This window comes from Blennius ocellaris (assembly GCF_963422515.1).
Source record: "Blennius ocellaris genome assembly, chromosome: 15".
NCBI lineage: Eukaryota > Metazoa > Chordata > Actinopteri > Blenniiformes > Blenniidae > Blennius > Blennius ocellaris.
Window position 1 is genome coordinate 19,254,672 of NC_137664.1, and position 14,574 is coordinate 19,269,245.

At 42.3% G+C, this 14,574-nt stretch overlaps 1 protein-coding gene across 1 annotated transcript in view; it reads right to left on the reverse strand.

Moving 5' to 3' along the window:
• Positions 1–1,401: 1,401 nt before the first annotated feature.
• The window catches only part of LOC308140438 (ephrin-A5-like), a 97,423-nt gene continuing 84,250 nt past the window's right edge, over positions 1,402–14,574 (reverse strand). The window contains exons 3-5 of the mRNA XM_080510232.1: positions 5,353–5,418; positions 5,148–5,228; positions 1,402–3,865 (exon numbers count right to left, since the gene is read on the reverse strand). Of these exons, the coding sequence (XP_080366358.1) occupies positions 3,741–3,865; positions 5,148–5,228; positions 5,353–5,418 (272 nt within the window). The 3' untranslated portion in view covers positions 1,402–3,740. The remainder of the gene's footprint in view (positions 3,866–5,147; positions 5,229–5,352; positions 5,419–14,574) is intronic.

Below are 14,574 nucleotides of genomic sequence, written 5' to 3' on the forward strand. Positions count from 1 at the left end.
CATCTCGTGAGATTAAACAGCAGACAGTGAGGTTGATGTCAAATTACAAGCAATGGATACTGGCATTATGAGTGGTGTTTTTTAGTAGCCCAATCAGATAAAAGTGGACTTTCAGGAAGGGCAAACTCATGGATTTGACTATTTAAAAAAAAAAATTGACTGTGAATCCTGAAAAAAACTGTAATAAATAAGCGCAAGAGGTCCCCTTTAAATTAGTAGCTATTGCAGCCACGATCTAACTGAAACACAGCCTGAAGAGTGATGAGAGCTAGAAATTGTAGGTTCCCTTAAGAGGAATCAACACGATGGAAATGAATACATTTTGCAACAGTTGTTGAAATCTCAGCAAACCGAGAACACAAATCCCCTTCAGTTTTCTATCGTTGATTTAAACCTGACTCCAAAACCTGTGACGATCAAACGAAAAGGTAAATATCAGCATGTTTCCTTCTGTTTCTCCACTTTGGTAACAATAACATACAACGCTTCTTTAACCCGCCTGATGTTGAGCCTCTGAACTGGAGTGTTAGGGCCACTTCCACTGGGAATCAAATATATTGTGACATGAAAGAAACTAAATAAACTGATACTTCATTTTTAAATAGACGTTTACATCTTTATTACCTTTATTACTATCATAAAAACCTTCATTTACTGTCAATATATCTTTAAGTATCTATTTAGTTTGTAATATAATATTTGATTCATAACCTATTAATAAAGTTTTACATAAAATGAGTGTTGCTGTTATTAAATTAGTTTGATATATTCTTAAATAAAACTTCTTGTAAAGTTAGAGCTTAGTTAACATAAATTCAGATTTCCTCTTAATTACAGTAATAGTTTTAGTTAAGTGGCCCTAATACTCGAGCAATTCTGTAAAATTTGGACCCCGTTGACACGACAGTAAATCCAAGTGAAAACACATTGTTTTGGCGTTTCAGAAAAACTCTGCAATTACGGGCCAACGTTTTGAAAACGATGTCCGTTGCCGTGGAAACGGCGGAGAGGCTGAAAAGGACGTGCCTCTGGCGTTTTCACCCGAAGACGTGGTGGTGTAAACGTGGGCCCCGAGACTCGCAGAGGGAAACGTTGACCGTGTGGAAGAGAAGCGATCTCAGCAGGAGGCGCCGACGCAGCTCCTCGTATCGCGTTTCCCTCTGTTTGTCTTCCCAGGTCCCCCCACCGGGGGAGTTTTCCATGAAGAGCACACGACACCGTCCCTGTTTATTCTGCCCCGTTCCCATTCGCTGTGTTTTTCACTCGGGGCGATCGACACCGTCGCCTCACGCTGCGCCACCGCCTACTTCTTAGCTTACTCGTGGTCTCGCTGAAACACCTTTTAGCTCCAGCAACTCTTTATCCAAAAAAAAAAAAAAAAAACTTAAGAAAAGAGCGAGAGAGAGAGAAAAAAAAATCTTGTTTTGAACCTCATGTTCGGCATGGACACATCCCTGAAAGCTTTTTGTAGGAAATTTGCCTCTATTTACAATAGCTGTGTTATGACAGTGGTTCACGAAAACAATAGTGAAACAGTAAAATTACATCGGTGACATTCGTTAATGACAAATTCCAAACAAACTACAATTTCTACACCCTGATAGCACATCAGACTTCTTTTTTTTTCTTCTTCTTCTTCCTGGACTTTGTTAAAAACAGTTAAAAAAAAACAAAAAACAAACATTGTAAGCAATCAATCAAACACGTATGTAAACTGTGTTTTCTTTTTTTGTGTGTGTATAAGTGTATTAAATGTATGAGAGTGTATCGCTGCCTCGGGGTGTGGAAAATTAGAATCACAGTGTAATGAATTGCACTTTATCACAATAAAACTGTTATGAGTTTGTCATACACAAATATTTCAAAGTGATAATATATTCCCATGTTATATCGTGAAGCAATAATGAGTTAAAGCATAAAAATAGAATGGCGTACGATCATGTTATCATGAATGAATGTTTTTTGATACATGGAAATTTTAAGTGAACAAAATGTTAACGTGTTATATTGTGACATGTTAAAACATAAAGAAAATGTCGTAATACGATGTGAAGCCAAAACATGCTATGACATCATAAAATCGTATTGTGTTATATCGTGAAGTGTTTCGTCAAAATGTACATGTTTTCTCATGAACATGTTATGTTACCTAATATTATCATGTCATAACAGTAAAGGTGTCACAAGATGGCACTGATATGCTAAAACGCAATGTTATCAAATGATATAAAATGTATTACCATGTCATAACATAAGGTGTTACAACATGAAAAATGTTAACGTGGGAATACATTACCACTTTGTAACAAATATTTCATGTTAGCATGAAAGTAACTCTGTATTATGCCACAAAATGAAACCTTAACGTGTTACAATTTTGAAAAATATCACGTTAATACTTCATACGTTGATAATTACCTAAACAAAATACATTTTAACAACATTAATTTAATATGTCATCTTGTGACGCTGTAAAATCCCTTTAAAACAGAAAAATTTTAATTTTGCATTGCGGTCATGCAGTTTTGCTCATAATGTAAAAAGTTCAATCTTCCAATGTGATAACAAGGTGATAATTCTTTAACTACATAGCCTGACTGTCTTTCTTACATTATAATATGAAATTGTTGTATTGATGATAGATTTTCACATTATAATGTGATACGGACCTTCTTTTTTTTTTCCCCCTCCGAGGCAGCCGACAGCTTCATACATGTGATCTGAGTGTAACTAACGTAATGCATACACTTGCTTTAATGCCTTTCTATTGTACTTACAGACTAAACCGGAACAGAAGAAAATCACGAGGACTCCACAATAAATAGGAAAATACATTTTGCCTGGCAAAAAACAAAACAAAAAAACAAGACTTCTACACTCCGTTCCAATATTTTACTGTACACCTGTGTTGGCTGCTACAATTGAATTACGTGATTTATTAAAAAACAAAACAAAAAAAACAAAAAAAAACATACATTAATCTAACATTAAACCATCTCTAATGAACACTGAAAGATGAGTGCTTCTTGATTTACATTTTTTTTTCTTTCTTTCAACAAGGGTCCTTCTCATTCGGAGGCTTTTTAACGTGAGACGTTAAGTCTTCAGAGGCCCCGGCCACATCCTCAGTGGTCTCCTAGCAACAGCGTCCTTCCACCACCATTAGTTTTGATCTTCCACTTCTGGATCTTCTTCTGCTTCTGAAGCGAGAATTATTGGTGTAACGTGTTGTGTGGGGGGTGGGGGTGGTGCGGTTTATGCGATGTTTCTGAATAATGTTGCGTGTGGGGACGTTTGTAGGCGTCCCGCTGTGCTTTCCTAGCCGTTCCAACTAAAGAGTGAGCTGATTGTGTGTTTATATGTCTAAAAGCATGTTCGTGTGCTCGTCTACGACACAAACAAGAGGTGTAATATCTGCATACTGTGAGCGAGCGAGGCAAACAGGTAAGAGACACTTTTGACTTCCGGGGTGCGTCGAACGTCAGCGCCCTCGGACAAGTCAGAAATCAACACGAGTTGGCATTTTACAAAGTCAAAAAAAGAAAAAAAAAACAACAACAACAAAAGGCTCCAAATTCGAAGTCCCTTCCTCTCTTTCGTCCACAGAGAGATTGTCAGTGTATTTGTTTCGATTGAAAAAAGTGCTCCTTGAGGGGAGGGGTTGCAGGGTAAGAGTGGCCGATGGTCCAATCAGGACAGTCCATTCCCGGGGAGGGGGCGGGGACTTGTCAGACCGGGCGCTATAAAGACAAGATGGCAGCCAGGAGCATGAGGGCAGAGCTTAGCAGGAGGGTCGAGGTCTGAGGTCGACCGGCCAAGTTGACGTCCCGTCTCGCTGGCTCCGGCGACTCGTGACTGGTGCCGTCTGGACGGAAGAGAATAAAATGGATTAGACGAACGGCTAAAATCACTAAAAACAGCTTTAAACCTGCTAAAACAGCTCAAAAAGCTAAACCACAAGGACAGGTGGAAAATAAAACCTCTACAAATTGGTGAAAATGTGTAGAAACAGCTAAAACAAAAAGGTAGAATGGCTAAAACAGCTGAAGTTGATTCAATTTCAAAAAGACATAAACAGCTACAAACTTTATTATATCTTCAAAAATAAAAAGTTATGAGAAAAAAAAAACTGCTTAAGCCACAACAGAAAGTGAAAGAAACTATCATAAAGTGGCATACATTGTTAGCAACAATGAAAAGTAAAGAACTAAAGCAGCTAAAGTTGATTACATTTCTAAAAATATAAGCAACATTTAAAGAAAAAAGAAAAAGGAACTGCTAAAATACAAGATAAAACAAGTTCAACAACTAAAATCAGCTAAAATAGCTCCCTAAGGATGAAGAAAGTGATAAGACACACTGAAATGAATTCAAGTAGCTGACACCACAAAGACAAAAACCCCAAAACAGCTAAAATGGCTTAAAACTGCTAAAGTTAATTTAGTGGCCAACGACAGAGCCGAAAACAGATAAGCCTTAAAAAAAAAGAAAAGCTAAAAACCGCAAACATTTAAAAACAGCAAAACATGTTTAGCTCCATTGATAAAACAGCTGAAAACAATTTTAAAGCCATAACTACTAAAAATGGAAAATTAAAATGATTAAAACAGCCAAAAACATGTGTAAACAGAAAAATAAACAATCACAATAAAATTGCCCTGAACAGTCAAAAGGATTAAACAGCTAAACATACTATAATTCTTTTGAATATCTAAGAACAAAAAGCAGCCGTCATGTTAAAGAGTGAAAACAGCTCAAATGGCAAAGATAATTAAAAGCACCAACACTGTTCAAAACGTGGCTGAACATCTGCCATTCTGATTTCAGTTATAAAAGAGTTAAAAATGACAGTTGGATCCTCTTCAGTTTCAATGTTGAAGATGTTTTTCAGACCGTGGCGCCAAAATAAGAACTTAACTCATCTGCAATAATGAAAACCAGCTGACATTTAAAACACGGTCGGGAGCTTTTTTCTTTTTTCTTCTCTTGACTCATCAGTTTCTCAAAAGTGCCGAATGCGGTTTGGGAAACATTCAGAAGAAAAATGTGATTATGGTTAGAGGAAATGTAGAGCTTAACTTCTCTGAAATCACTCTAATTCGGTGTCTAATACCCAGCAGCGTTAAGAAGTGCGCGTCTCCACCCACCTCCGGGTTCTAGGGAGTTGTGACTGTTGTCGTCAAAATCCACTCCTTCCTGCACGCTCCCCGAGCTTTTCACACAATTGTCTTGGGGAGAAAAAACAAAGAGATATGGAGATTAGACGAGGCCGACGTCAGCGGGGCTCCGAGGAAAAAGAGAGAGAGAGAGAGAGAGAGGAGACCCGGGCAAGACACGGACCGGCCGACTCACTCTGAGGCCTGACGAAGACTTTGAGTCGGAGGCAGCTCCTTCGCCCTTTGTCGTCGGTGATGGAGGCTGTGGAGACGTGGAGACGGGTTACTCAAGCAACAAATCGCAAAGACGAGAACATTACCTCCGACTTCACAACGTCCTCCGTCTCGTCGAGCGCGGCACCTCCGGGGAGAATGTCATCAGGAATTAAAATGTCAGGCAAAATGCCACTGTTATTACCACACTTGAACTTTTGAAGTTGACGAGACATCAACCGTCCACTTCAGCGTCTGATCGAACGCTTTGAGGAGCGCGAGGCGTGTTCACGTCTCACCGGGGCCCCGTTTACATGGCAAGCTTTTCATGGTGAATAACGGAGAAGGTTTTGTTGTGTTTCCGAGTCTCTTCACACGACAACGGAGCCGACAGCCACTGAAAATGGAGCCCTTAGAGAGAGAGACTCCCACGAGGTGAAACTTTTTCGAAAACACTCGGGGGAGGGGACTCGACTTCACGTAAGAAGCAAAACTGCACATGCACACATCAAGGCTGCAGTAACTTCATCATGCAACTTCATCCTCTGTCCACACCAATGTTTGTGAACTCGCCATTGTTATTGTTTATAGGATGTTGTTCTCTGCACGCTTGTTTGTGTGTTTTACTTACGAAAACGAACAGCACCACCCACTAGTGGCCCGACAATGAAAACTACATCATTTTCCATGAAAATGCTGTGAATGCAAAACTGGAAAAAAAAAAAAAAAAATTTTTTTTTTACTGGAAACATTGTTGTGTCGAGTGTTCTGCAAAAGTTGCACCTTGAGAATCGCTTTAGGAAATTTTGGAAAATTCTAGAATTTTTTTTTGCCGTTTCCTGGAGCGTTTCCAAAAAGTTGCATTTTCTCCGTTCTCAAAATCCACGTTTATTCATAAACATCAGCGGAGCTATGGAAAACGAACGGTGCCACAAGGTCGATTGTTCCTCCCGTCAGAGGTGTCCCACACTTATCCTCTTCCCCATCGAGTCTGAAGAGCTTTATCTCGATCATCTGAACTTCCCTCTCATCCTCATGTAAAAGACTTCCTGCTCCATATTTGATGTCAAAGTCACCCTCATATTTCCAAGTCTAATTTGGCCACAGGCAGTCATTTCTGCAGATGTGTGGCATACGGTTACGCTCACCTACAAAATCTCATTTCCTTTGTTTCCTGATTGTGAAAGGAAAGTATTCCAAGGGTTTTTTTTCTTTTTTTTTCATAACGTGGGGGTGGTAAGGGTTGCTGGGATTGTTTTGTAGATCCAACAGAACTAATTAATTTGACGTAATGCAGTACTAATAAAGTACTGATGGTGTTTCCAGCTGTGACGAATGACTTGCACTTTTTTTTGTGTTCCATTAATACCTCGGAGTCTCTGGATCCCACATGGATTTTTCTTATTTCTGTCTCTGACTCTGTCTCACACGTGTTGAGGAGAGCTTGTGACCCGTCGGGTCTTCCTGCCTGCTCGATCTCTCAAACCGTTCAAACTCAATGACTTCAAAAGTGTCTGGATATTTCGTATTGGGGGTGTGTGTGTCGAGCTCGTATGTGTGTGACTGCTCACTGCATCGTCGGCGTGTGCATCTGTCCGCGGACGCTGCAGATGATGCTCGGTGCGATGTAATTTCAGCCCAGCGGTGGATTCCTGATAAAAGCGAACCGTGTCAGTGTTTCCACAGCCGAAGACGACTCGGGCTCCTATTTCAAAAAAGCCACTTTATCAGATGCTTGCGCGGCTGTGAGAGGAGATAAAAATCGTCCTTAAACTTTAGCGTGAGGGGAATATTGGAAGTGAAGCGGCGTAGAGAGGGGGAATATACGAGACGCAAACGTTGTCAATCACGCTGCTTCTGTCTGTGTCAGCGGGTATCCAGTAACTTACCTCACACCCCGACGGTGGTTGGAACAGACGCGAAGCGGACCGGCCAAACTCAAAACTGACTCTTTATGTCCTGATTCTCTGGTCTCAGTTTTCTTGGCCGTCGCCTCTTAACTTTATGCGACTCTCCTTAAGTCTGCATTTGTTAAGTCTTGCGCCCAGGGAAATGTTTCCCCACCTGGGGTTCAGGTTCACCTTGGAGGGCTCGCCAGAGGTCACAAAACAGCCACGGGCTTTCATTATGAGTGCTCTTGGTTTGAGAGTTGACGTATCCACCAGGATTTGGCTCCGCTGGAACGTTTTGACAGCGTGATTGGGAAGGGATGACATTTTAATGGGGAGTCAGCGGGAAGGGTCCCCCCCCCCCCCCCCCCCCCCACTGGGGCTCCAGGAGACAAAAGGTTGCAAAGCACTGATTTTGTGAAGATAAACACGATGTAGCGCTGGGGCGTCGAACACGAGGCCCGCGGATCAAAACCGGCCTGAAAGGGGCTCCAATCCGAGCAAACCGTCAAGCAAATTGTAAAACTATCAAAGAAAATCATGATCATAGATTGTTTTACAAAGAGTAGCAGACGCAACGAAACTCTGAGCGCCGAGCTGAGATATCGTGGCGCTGAGATGAAAGCTAGCAAACTAGCATTAGCCTCAAGGCCATGCTGTCAGGGCGAGTTTGTAAAAACATGCAGGACACGACAGCTGTAGGGGAAGTTTTTTTTTGTTTTTGTTTTGGACATTTCACTGTATTTCACACTAGAGGTTTTCATCAAAATTGGCTTTATGTATTGACTGTCGTCATTTTCAGGAGTAATAGTTAAGTCTTGTGAAAATATCGAAATTAGCCTGTATGTGGCCCCTGAAATAAAATATGTTTCAGGTGAAAAACTGTGACATGATGGTGCTAAATGACGATTAGATTAATGCAAATATATTATTAACTGCATTATATTTATATAGAAATGCATATCCAGTTAAGCCAGAATCCTTTGAACTGTTGCTAAAGCCATCAACTGCAGCCGTGGCGTTTGTTCTCCCCAGTTAGCGTCCTGCTTTACCTCCAGTTTGAGTTTTTGCAGACATTTTAATGGCACAATCATTTTTGGAGGAGTAAACGGTCCCTTTCTGTCACCGGAGTGACAGAATTCTGGCGCGCTTAATGCCGAAAGTACTCGTGTCATGTTCCACCAGCGAATCCAAAAGAAGTAAATTTACATTTCTTTTAAAATAGAATTAAAAAAAAAAAACCGGTGAGTCTCTTCAAGAGACTGGAGGCTTCATGTTGTCTTGGTTCATCTGCAGGAAGATTTATCGCCTGTCATTCATCATTTTAGCACAAGCACAATTCCTACGACCATTTTATAGATTTTTACACAGACCAATTTTTGCTTTTTACTGCGATCACTAAATCACACACCAAGACACATAAAACTGCAGGTAGCCATGGCTACCATGCGATCGCTTCACACTACATTCGGTGCCGAAACTGACGGTATTCAAAGTGGCTGCAGATGTTAAATGGCAGCACCGTCACACCGCAGTTATCAGCTGTCACGACATTTAGGCTTTTGCTTTCATTTTGATGCGAAGCCAAGGCAAACTGTGAGACGTTGTGAGATCTTCCAGCTATAATCAGCTTGATTTGCAAAGGCCTTAGGAAGATGGAGTTTGGGTAAGAGATCTGTGTCGGAACGCGCCAGTTTCTGACTCTCAAAGCATGCAAAGGCCAAACCTGCTGACCAATCAGAGAAGGACCTTGGCTCAGGAAACCAGAGCAGCTTTGCTATGAAAACAGTGGAGTGTAACAGTAGCTGCAGTTGTTTTTCATGGTATAAAATGTAAAAAAAAGAAGCCTTGAGAGAGATAAAGCTCTTGTTTTCCTTCGTATATGACCGCGGTATAGACCTGGTACTGCACCCCGAGGTGTCGTATATCAATAGACCTTGTCAAGCGCATTGTTTTATGTGTTGCAGACAACTTTGATGTGTTATTTGTTTGATGTTTTAAAGGTAGCGACTTCATAAAATGTTCTTCTTGCGAGAGCTGCCGCAGATTCGCTTCTTCCCTTTCCTTCTGTTTCTCGATTCCTCACTCCCATGCCTCGTCTTTTTCTGACATTGTGTCATCGTTGTCTTCCTCTCGTCTCACTTTCCCACCCCCCGCCGCCACTCGGCTGTGCCCCCTCCCCCCCACGACTCCTTCACAGATTCCGACGCACACACGCAATTACCCAACTGTCTCTCTTCCTGTCTCTCACGTCTGCCACTGAGGTCAGAGTCTGGGTTTTCTATCCTCGAGCAACACTGTCATGCTTCACCATGACTGTAACTTCAGCTCCGCCGTGCAACCCGAGACCGCCGTGTTAGTCAGGTCATCCGGCGTGCCATCCCGCCGTCCTCTCACCGTGGCGGAGGGACGGCGGCGGAAACGTCGCAATCGCACGCCTCGAGCATCGCAGCGCCGCACCGGTCTGGACTCGGCGCTGCCGTTCAAGGCCGTCCTTCGCCGGGTGAATTAAGCGAAATCCTGATATAAACACAGCGAGATTGGTTTGTTTTCCTTGCGATGATTGGTTTTTATCTCAGGGACAAAGCCTTTTGTCTCCGCCGCAGCCGCGAGAAGCTAAAGGGGAACTGCCGAGACACTGCGCTCGCCGGGGTTCATGTCATTATCGATGTAGATCTCCGCTGGCTGCACAGAGCAGGACCTGGGGTTTGAAGCGCGGGGGCTTTGCAGGGAGACAGTCATCTCTCTCACACGGGGAGAGCCAGACTCTCAACTGTCTCCTCTGAAAATTGGATTTCTATCCCCCGAGATTAGGATCAGGCTTCCCTCGCTGCACCGCGGCTCTATTAGAAAAACATGCCGCCCTCCGAGGCCGGGGAGAAGCTCGCAGCACAGACCCCGCCGTCATCCCCGTGACCTTTGCCCCTCCAGGACCGGTCGCGGTGCTGATCCCACACCAGCGAGGCTTTCCCCGGAGGTGTCAGTCTGTCTGCCAGACGGGGTGGCCTGTAGCCAGCCACAGGTGTCATCCATTTGACGTGGTCCCGCCCGGCCTTCCTTCACCCCCCCATACGCCTGGGGCGAATGACGATCCCCACGCAGGAGGACAAAGAAGTGTCTGTCTTAACTGAGACAAGCAAAACCCCCCCACCCGACCCCTATGTGTCACTTACATGCTCACTTAACAGACTCTCAAACCACACTATATGTATAACACCGGTATTAACTATCAGCTATTGTTAGGGTTCCGAACAAGACACTGTCAACATGCAATTTGACCCCGATAGGAGCAGCTGATAAAATACAGTCTACTGTCACACAGCCAGCTTCACTGGAGCTGGAAGGAGAAAAAAAAACACCAAGACTCCATCTCCAACCAGGAACGTTTCCCGTGTGTAAACAGCGGCTGCAGTTTTTAAGCTCATTCGGAGGGCCGACACTGGCTTAGAGCGTAATGGTCGTTGTTTAGTTTGTTTAGTGTTTAGTTTGATTGGACTTCACAGAGCCCGAGTACAAATGGTGCCTTGTTCTTTCAAGAAAAAAAAATTGAAGGTTCGAGCTTGAGGACAGATAGGAAAAAGCTCTTATGAAAACAACATTCGATCGACAAGCTTTAAATAGTGTTATTGTGTTGCCAAAAGCAAGCAAACTACTGAATTGTGCCGTGTAGAAACTTGATTATAAGCTCAGCAACTTATCAGTATTTCTATAACAATCCAACCCGAAGGGTGCAGTTTGTGATCAATAACACATGGAGGTGTTTTCAGCTTTACGCACATTTTTATCTGATTTTCCTTCTTGGTCATTGTCAGTTTTGTTTATTCTCATCAACCTTTTTCAAATGTAGAGGGATAGCTCAATAAAGTATATGCACAAAACGTGTTCAGTAAAAGTCAATCGCTATGTTAAAGGGTCCTTTAAAACATGGCATGAACCAAAAGTGTAACTATTTTAAAGATTAAGGCCTAATTAAAGTAGTTAGAGAGTTATAACTGTTGTGTTATTCACTGTTTCTCAGCTTAAACATCCTCCTAAGAGCCAAATGTAATGTGCTTTACTTTAAATTACTTTTCATCCACTTTTCTGGCTAAAACTAAAATACACTTTCAGCCACTTTGGTAAGTGGACTGGGGGTAAATATTCTGGCTGCACACTTTGTACGTAGCACAAAAGTGCAGGAAAAATGAGTAATGAAATATCAGAACTATAGTTTAGTGGCATCCAGAAGCAAAGGACACAGCTCATTTGTTGTGGATCCGGTGAAAAACGATATCAAAGCTGAAAGGGGGTACAGGAAGGTGCTTTCCACACCACTCCAGAAATATTTAATATCACTCGGTCTCTGCCAGATATGTAAATCCTTCCTTATAATGGAACAGTAAGTTATTGTGTGTTCCTTAACTTGTGTTGCTACACTTTCAGCATCCAAAATAATCCAGTAATGTTGCTTTAAAGGATATTTTCTTTCAATTCTTCCACTTTAATTTAACAGTGATGTGTCCAAATGCATTTTATTCTGTGTGATATCGCAGTGATAATATATAAAAGTAACTAGTATAATAGAAGGTGAACAAACCATACTGAGATAATAAGGTAGACTATTAAGATAAGATTTAATATATTTATTAGGCTAGACTGTAAAGAGCAATAACTAAAGGAAAGTGATCACCCTAAAGATGTCAAATCCAGGTAATATATGGATGTATTAATCTGATGTAGCTGTTAGGATCATATTCCAGATAGAGATCACTGCTCATCTGCCTTCACTCACCATTCAAATGAAAATGGAAAACTGCGTTTCGGTGTCTGTTTATACCACAACGAACACAACAACTTTTTGAAAACAATATGTTTCTCTAGAAACAGCTTTTCTTTTTACCTATTTTTTTGTCTAAAATGCTGCGACTGACCAAAAGTATACTTAGATTGTGTGAAAATGTCTTTGAATGTGATACGATTCTCATTGGATTTTTGAGGAAAGCTGTGAAATCTCATTGCCACATCATTAACACCTTGAAGTACCACGGTCCTATAATGTGATGCAGAATTAGAAAGTTTTTTTTAAAAATGTGACAGACTCCATGGAATGGACAGAATGACTTTGTGTCATGAATTACTTTGGTCAGCCACCGAATCATCGATTATTGCAAGCAATTGTCGAGTGCATGTCTCCCGTCGGGGCTGAGCAGACTTCTTAAAACCGCGTCTTCGGTGACTGCAGTTGATTTAGCGCAGTTCAGTTGGAAGAAACAGAGAGAGAATTGCTCAAGTTACCAAAAACACGGAGACAAGAAGTCATTCATGGTGCTTTTTATATGAACTTGGAAACACTGAAATGAGAGAGTGTGTTTAAAGTCCACGGGACACAGGTTAAAGACCACACTGCGGATCCTTGATAGCTGTCTGTACTTCCTCAACGACGGTGAATGGAGCTCCTTCAGGCCCTCATCCAAACCCCAATGTATATTTTGGTTGCAGTATTTTGTATTATGATGAATTGCATGTTTCTGTTAGATCTCCATGTCTTGTTTAAGTCTGCTTGAGTCCGTGTTTCGTAAATTGCGCCCGTATTGTTTTGGGAACTGCGGTCTACCGACGGCCGTGCCAGAGCCTTGTTGATGGCGCTCCTTGGACGTGGATGAGAAAAAGTGGTGGATTTGTTGCGCTGGCTCTGAAGTGAGTGACGGCCAGGCTCTCGTGGACGTTTATGATGATTGATCTTCACAAAGAGAGGAAGACGGAGGAGCAGTCCGTGTGGCTGAAAGCAGTTTTCGGGCCATATGGACTCCGTCTTGCTGACTCAGATTCATGACTCATCCGTCAGATCTTTAGAGTTTTTCTTTCCTCTGAGAACTTGAGACCCGAACATGTGACAGATTCACCTCCAGGAACATACCGAGACGTCGTGACTCGGAACAGATCTGTGTTACGCAGATGGTTGTCACAGAAGTACTTTTACTTCTCCACATCCTTCAAGCTCTTCGTGAGGTCAACGTATGATGGCTGCACAATCAACTAAACATTGACTCTAATATTATTAAACATATTTCTATAGCTTCAACACCGGTGTCTCTGTATGTGCTGTGGGGAAAACTCGGAACTTGTTCCCTTTCACACGTACTGCATTAGCAAATCAAATAGTGTAAATGAAGGTGAAACTTTGAGGTGCAAAGTTTCATGTTTGCCCGGCAATGTTTTGAAAACAATGTCCGTTTACACTGCAAAGGCAGGATCACTTCAAAATGATTGAATAGGCCACTAGTGGGTGCTGTTGCTTATTTATGTAATGAAACCACACAAACATGCACACAGAGAACTATACTGCTATAAACATTAACAACGGGAGAACACAGATATTCGTTCTTTTTCTTTCCTGACACAGTGACTTCATTCTTAGTAATAAAATGTGGACTAAAGTGACCAGACAAGTTCACAATCAATCAGAGGAATTTATAGTTTTCTTTTGAGGCAGCGTTTTGAGAAAAGGCAGCGAGGAACTTATGGAAAAACTTTCCACCCTTCCTCTTATCTTTAGTCTCTCCTTTGTTGCCTCTTCCCCTTTGTGATTACCACTTCCTGTCAATGTGGATAAAATTCTTGCCTGACCGCAACGTGTCAGCTGAATACCTTGAATCTCGCACTGTGCCTCATTGAGCCCGTCTCTCCTGGCCCTGCAGGGCGCTGACTTCACTTATGAAAACACGACTTCCCGGCTGCTTGTTTTCCTCGACTCTTCTCACGAGGAGGGAAAGCTGAGCTCAGCCGGTCTGCAACAAAAGGCTCTTCAGGCGAGACCTCGACAGCGGAGATGTTTTACTCCCTCCGGCTTGTGTTTTGGGTTTGGCCCTCAGTCAAAAGGAATTGCAAAACAAAATATGAACACTGCTGCGCCCCCCCCCCCAGTTTTGTGAGATGACGTTGATTTTGATCAACTGATGAAGCTCTTGGAGGTTGATAATATTCTGAACATTTCATGAAGGTGCTGATAGTAGACGGAACAGTCTCGGGATTCCAACTTTGAGAAATGCCAGTGTTTTATCAGGAAAACGCACAAACAAGAAAAAACATTTGCTCACAGGGTTTTTGCCGTCTACATCAAGCCGGAGATCGACCGTGTTAAGTGGCTCCGAGAAGCGTTGTCGTGTAAATGGACACTCGGAACACAAGAAAAGCTTTGCGTTTTAACTTGAAGATGTTGTCGGTAGACATAAGTATTAAGCCCTTACTTTGCGAGTCTGGGCAGTCCCAGTAGTTTGGGAGTCTACATGACAATGAACACTCCACTTTATCTGTGACTTTTTACAGACTGTGGCTCA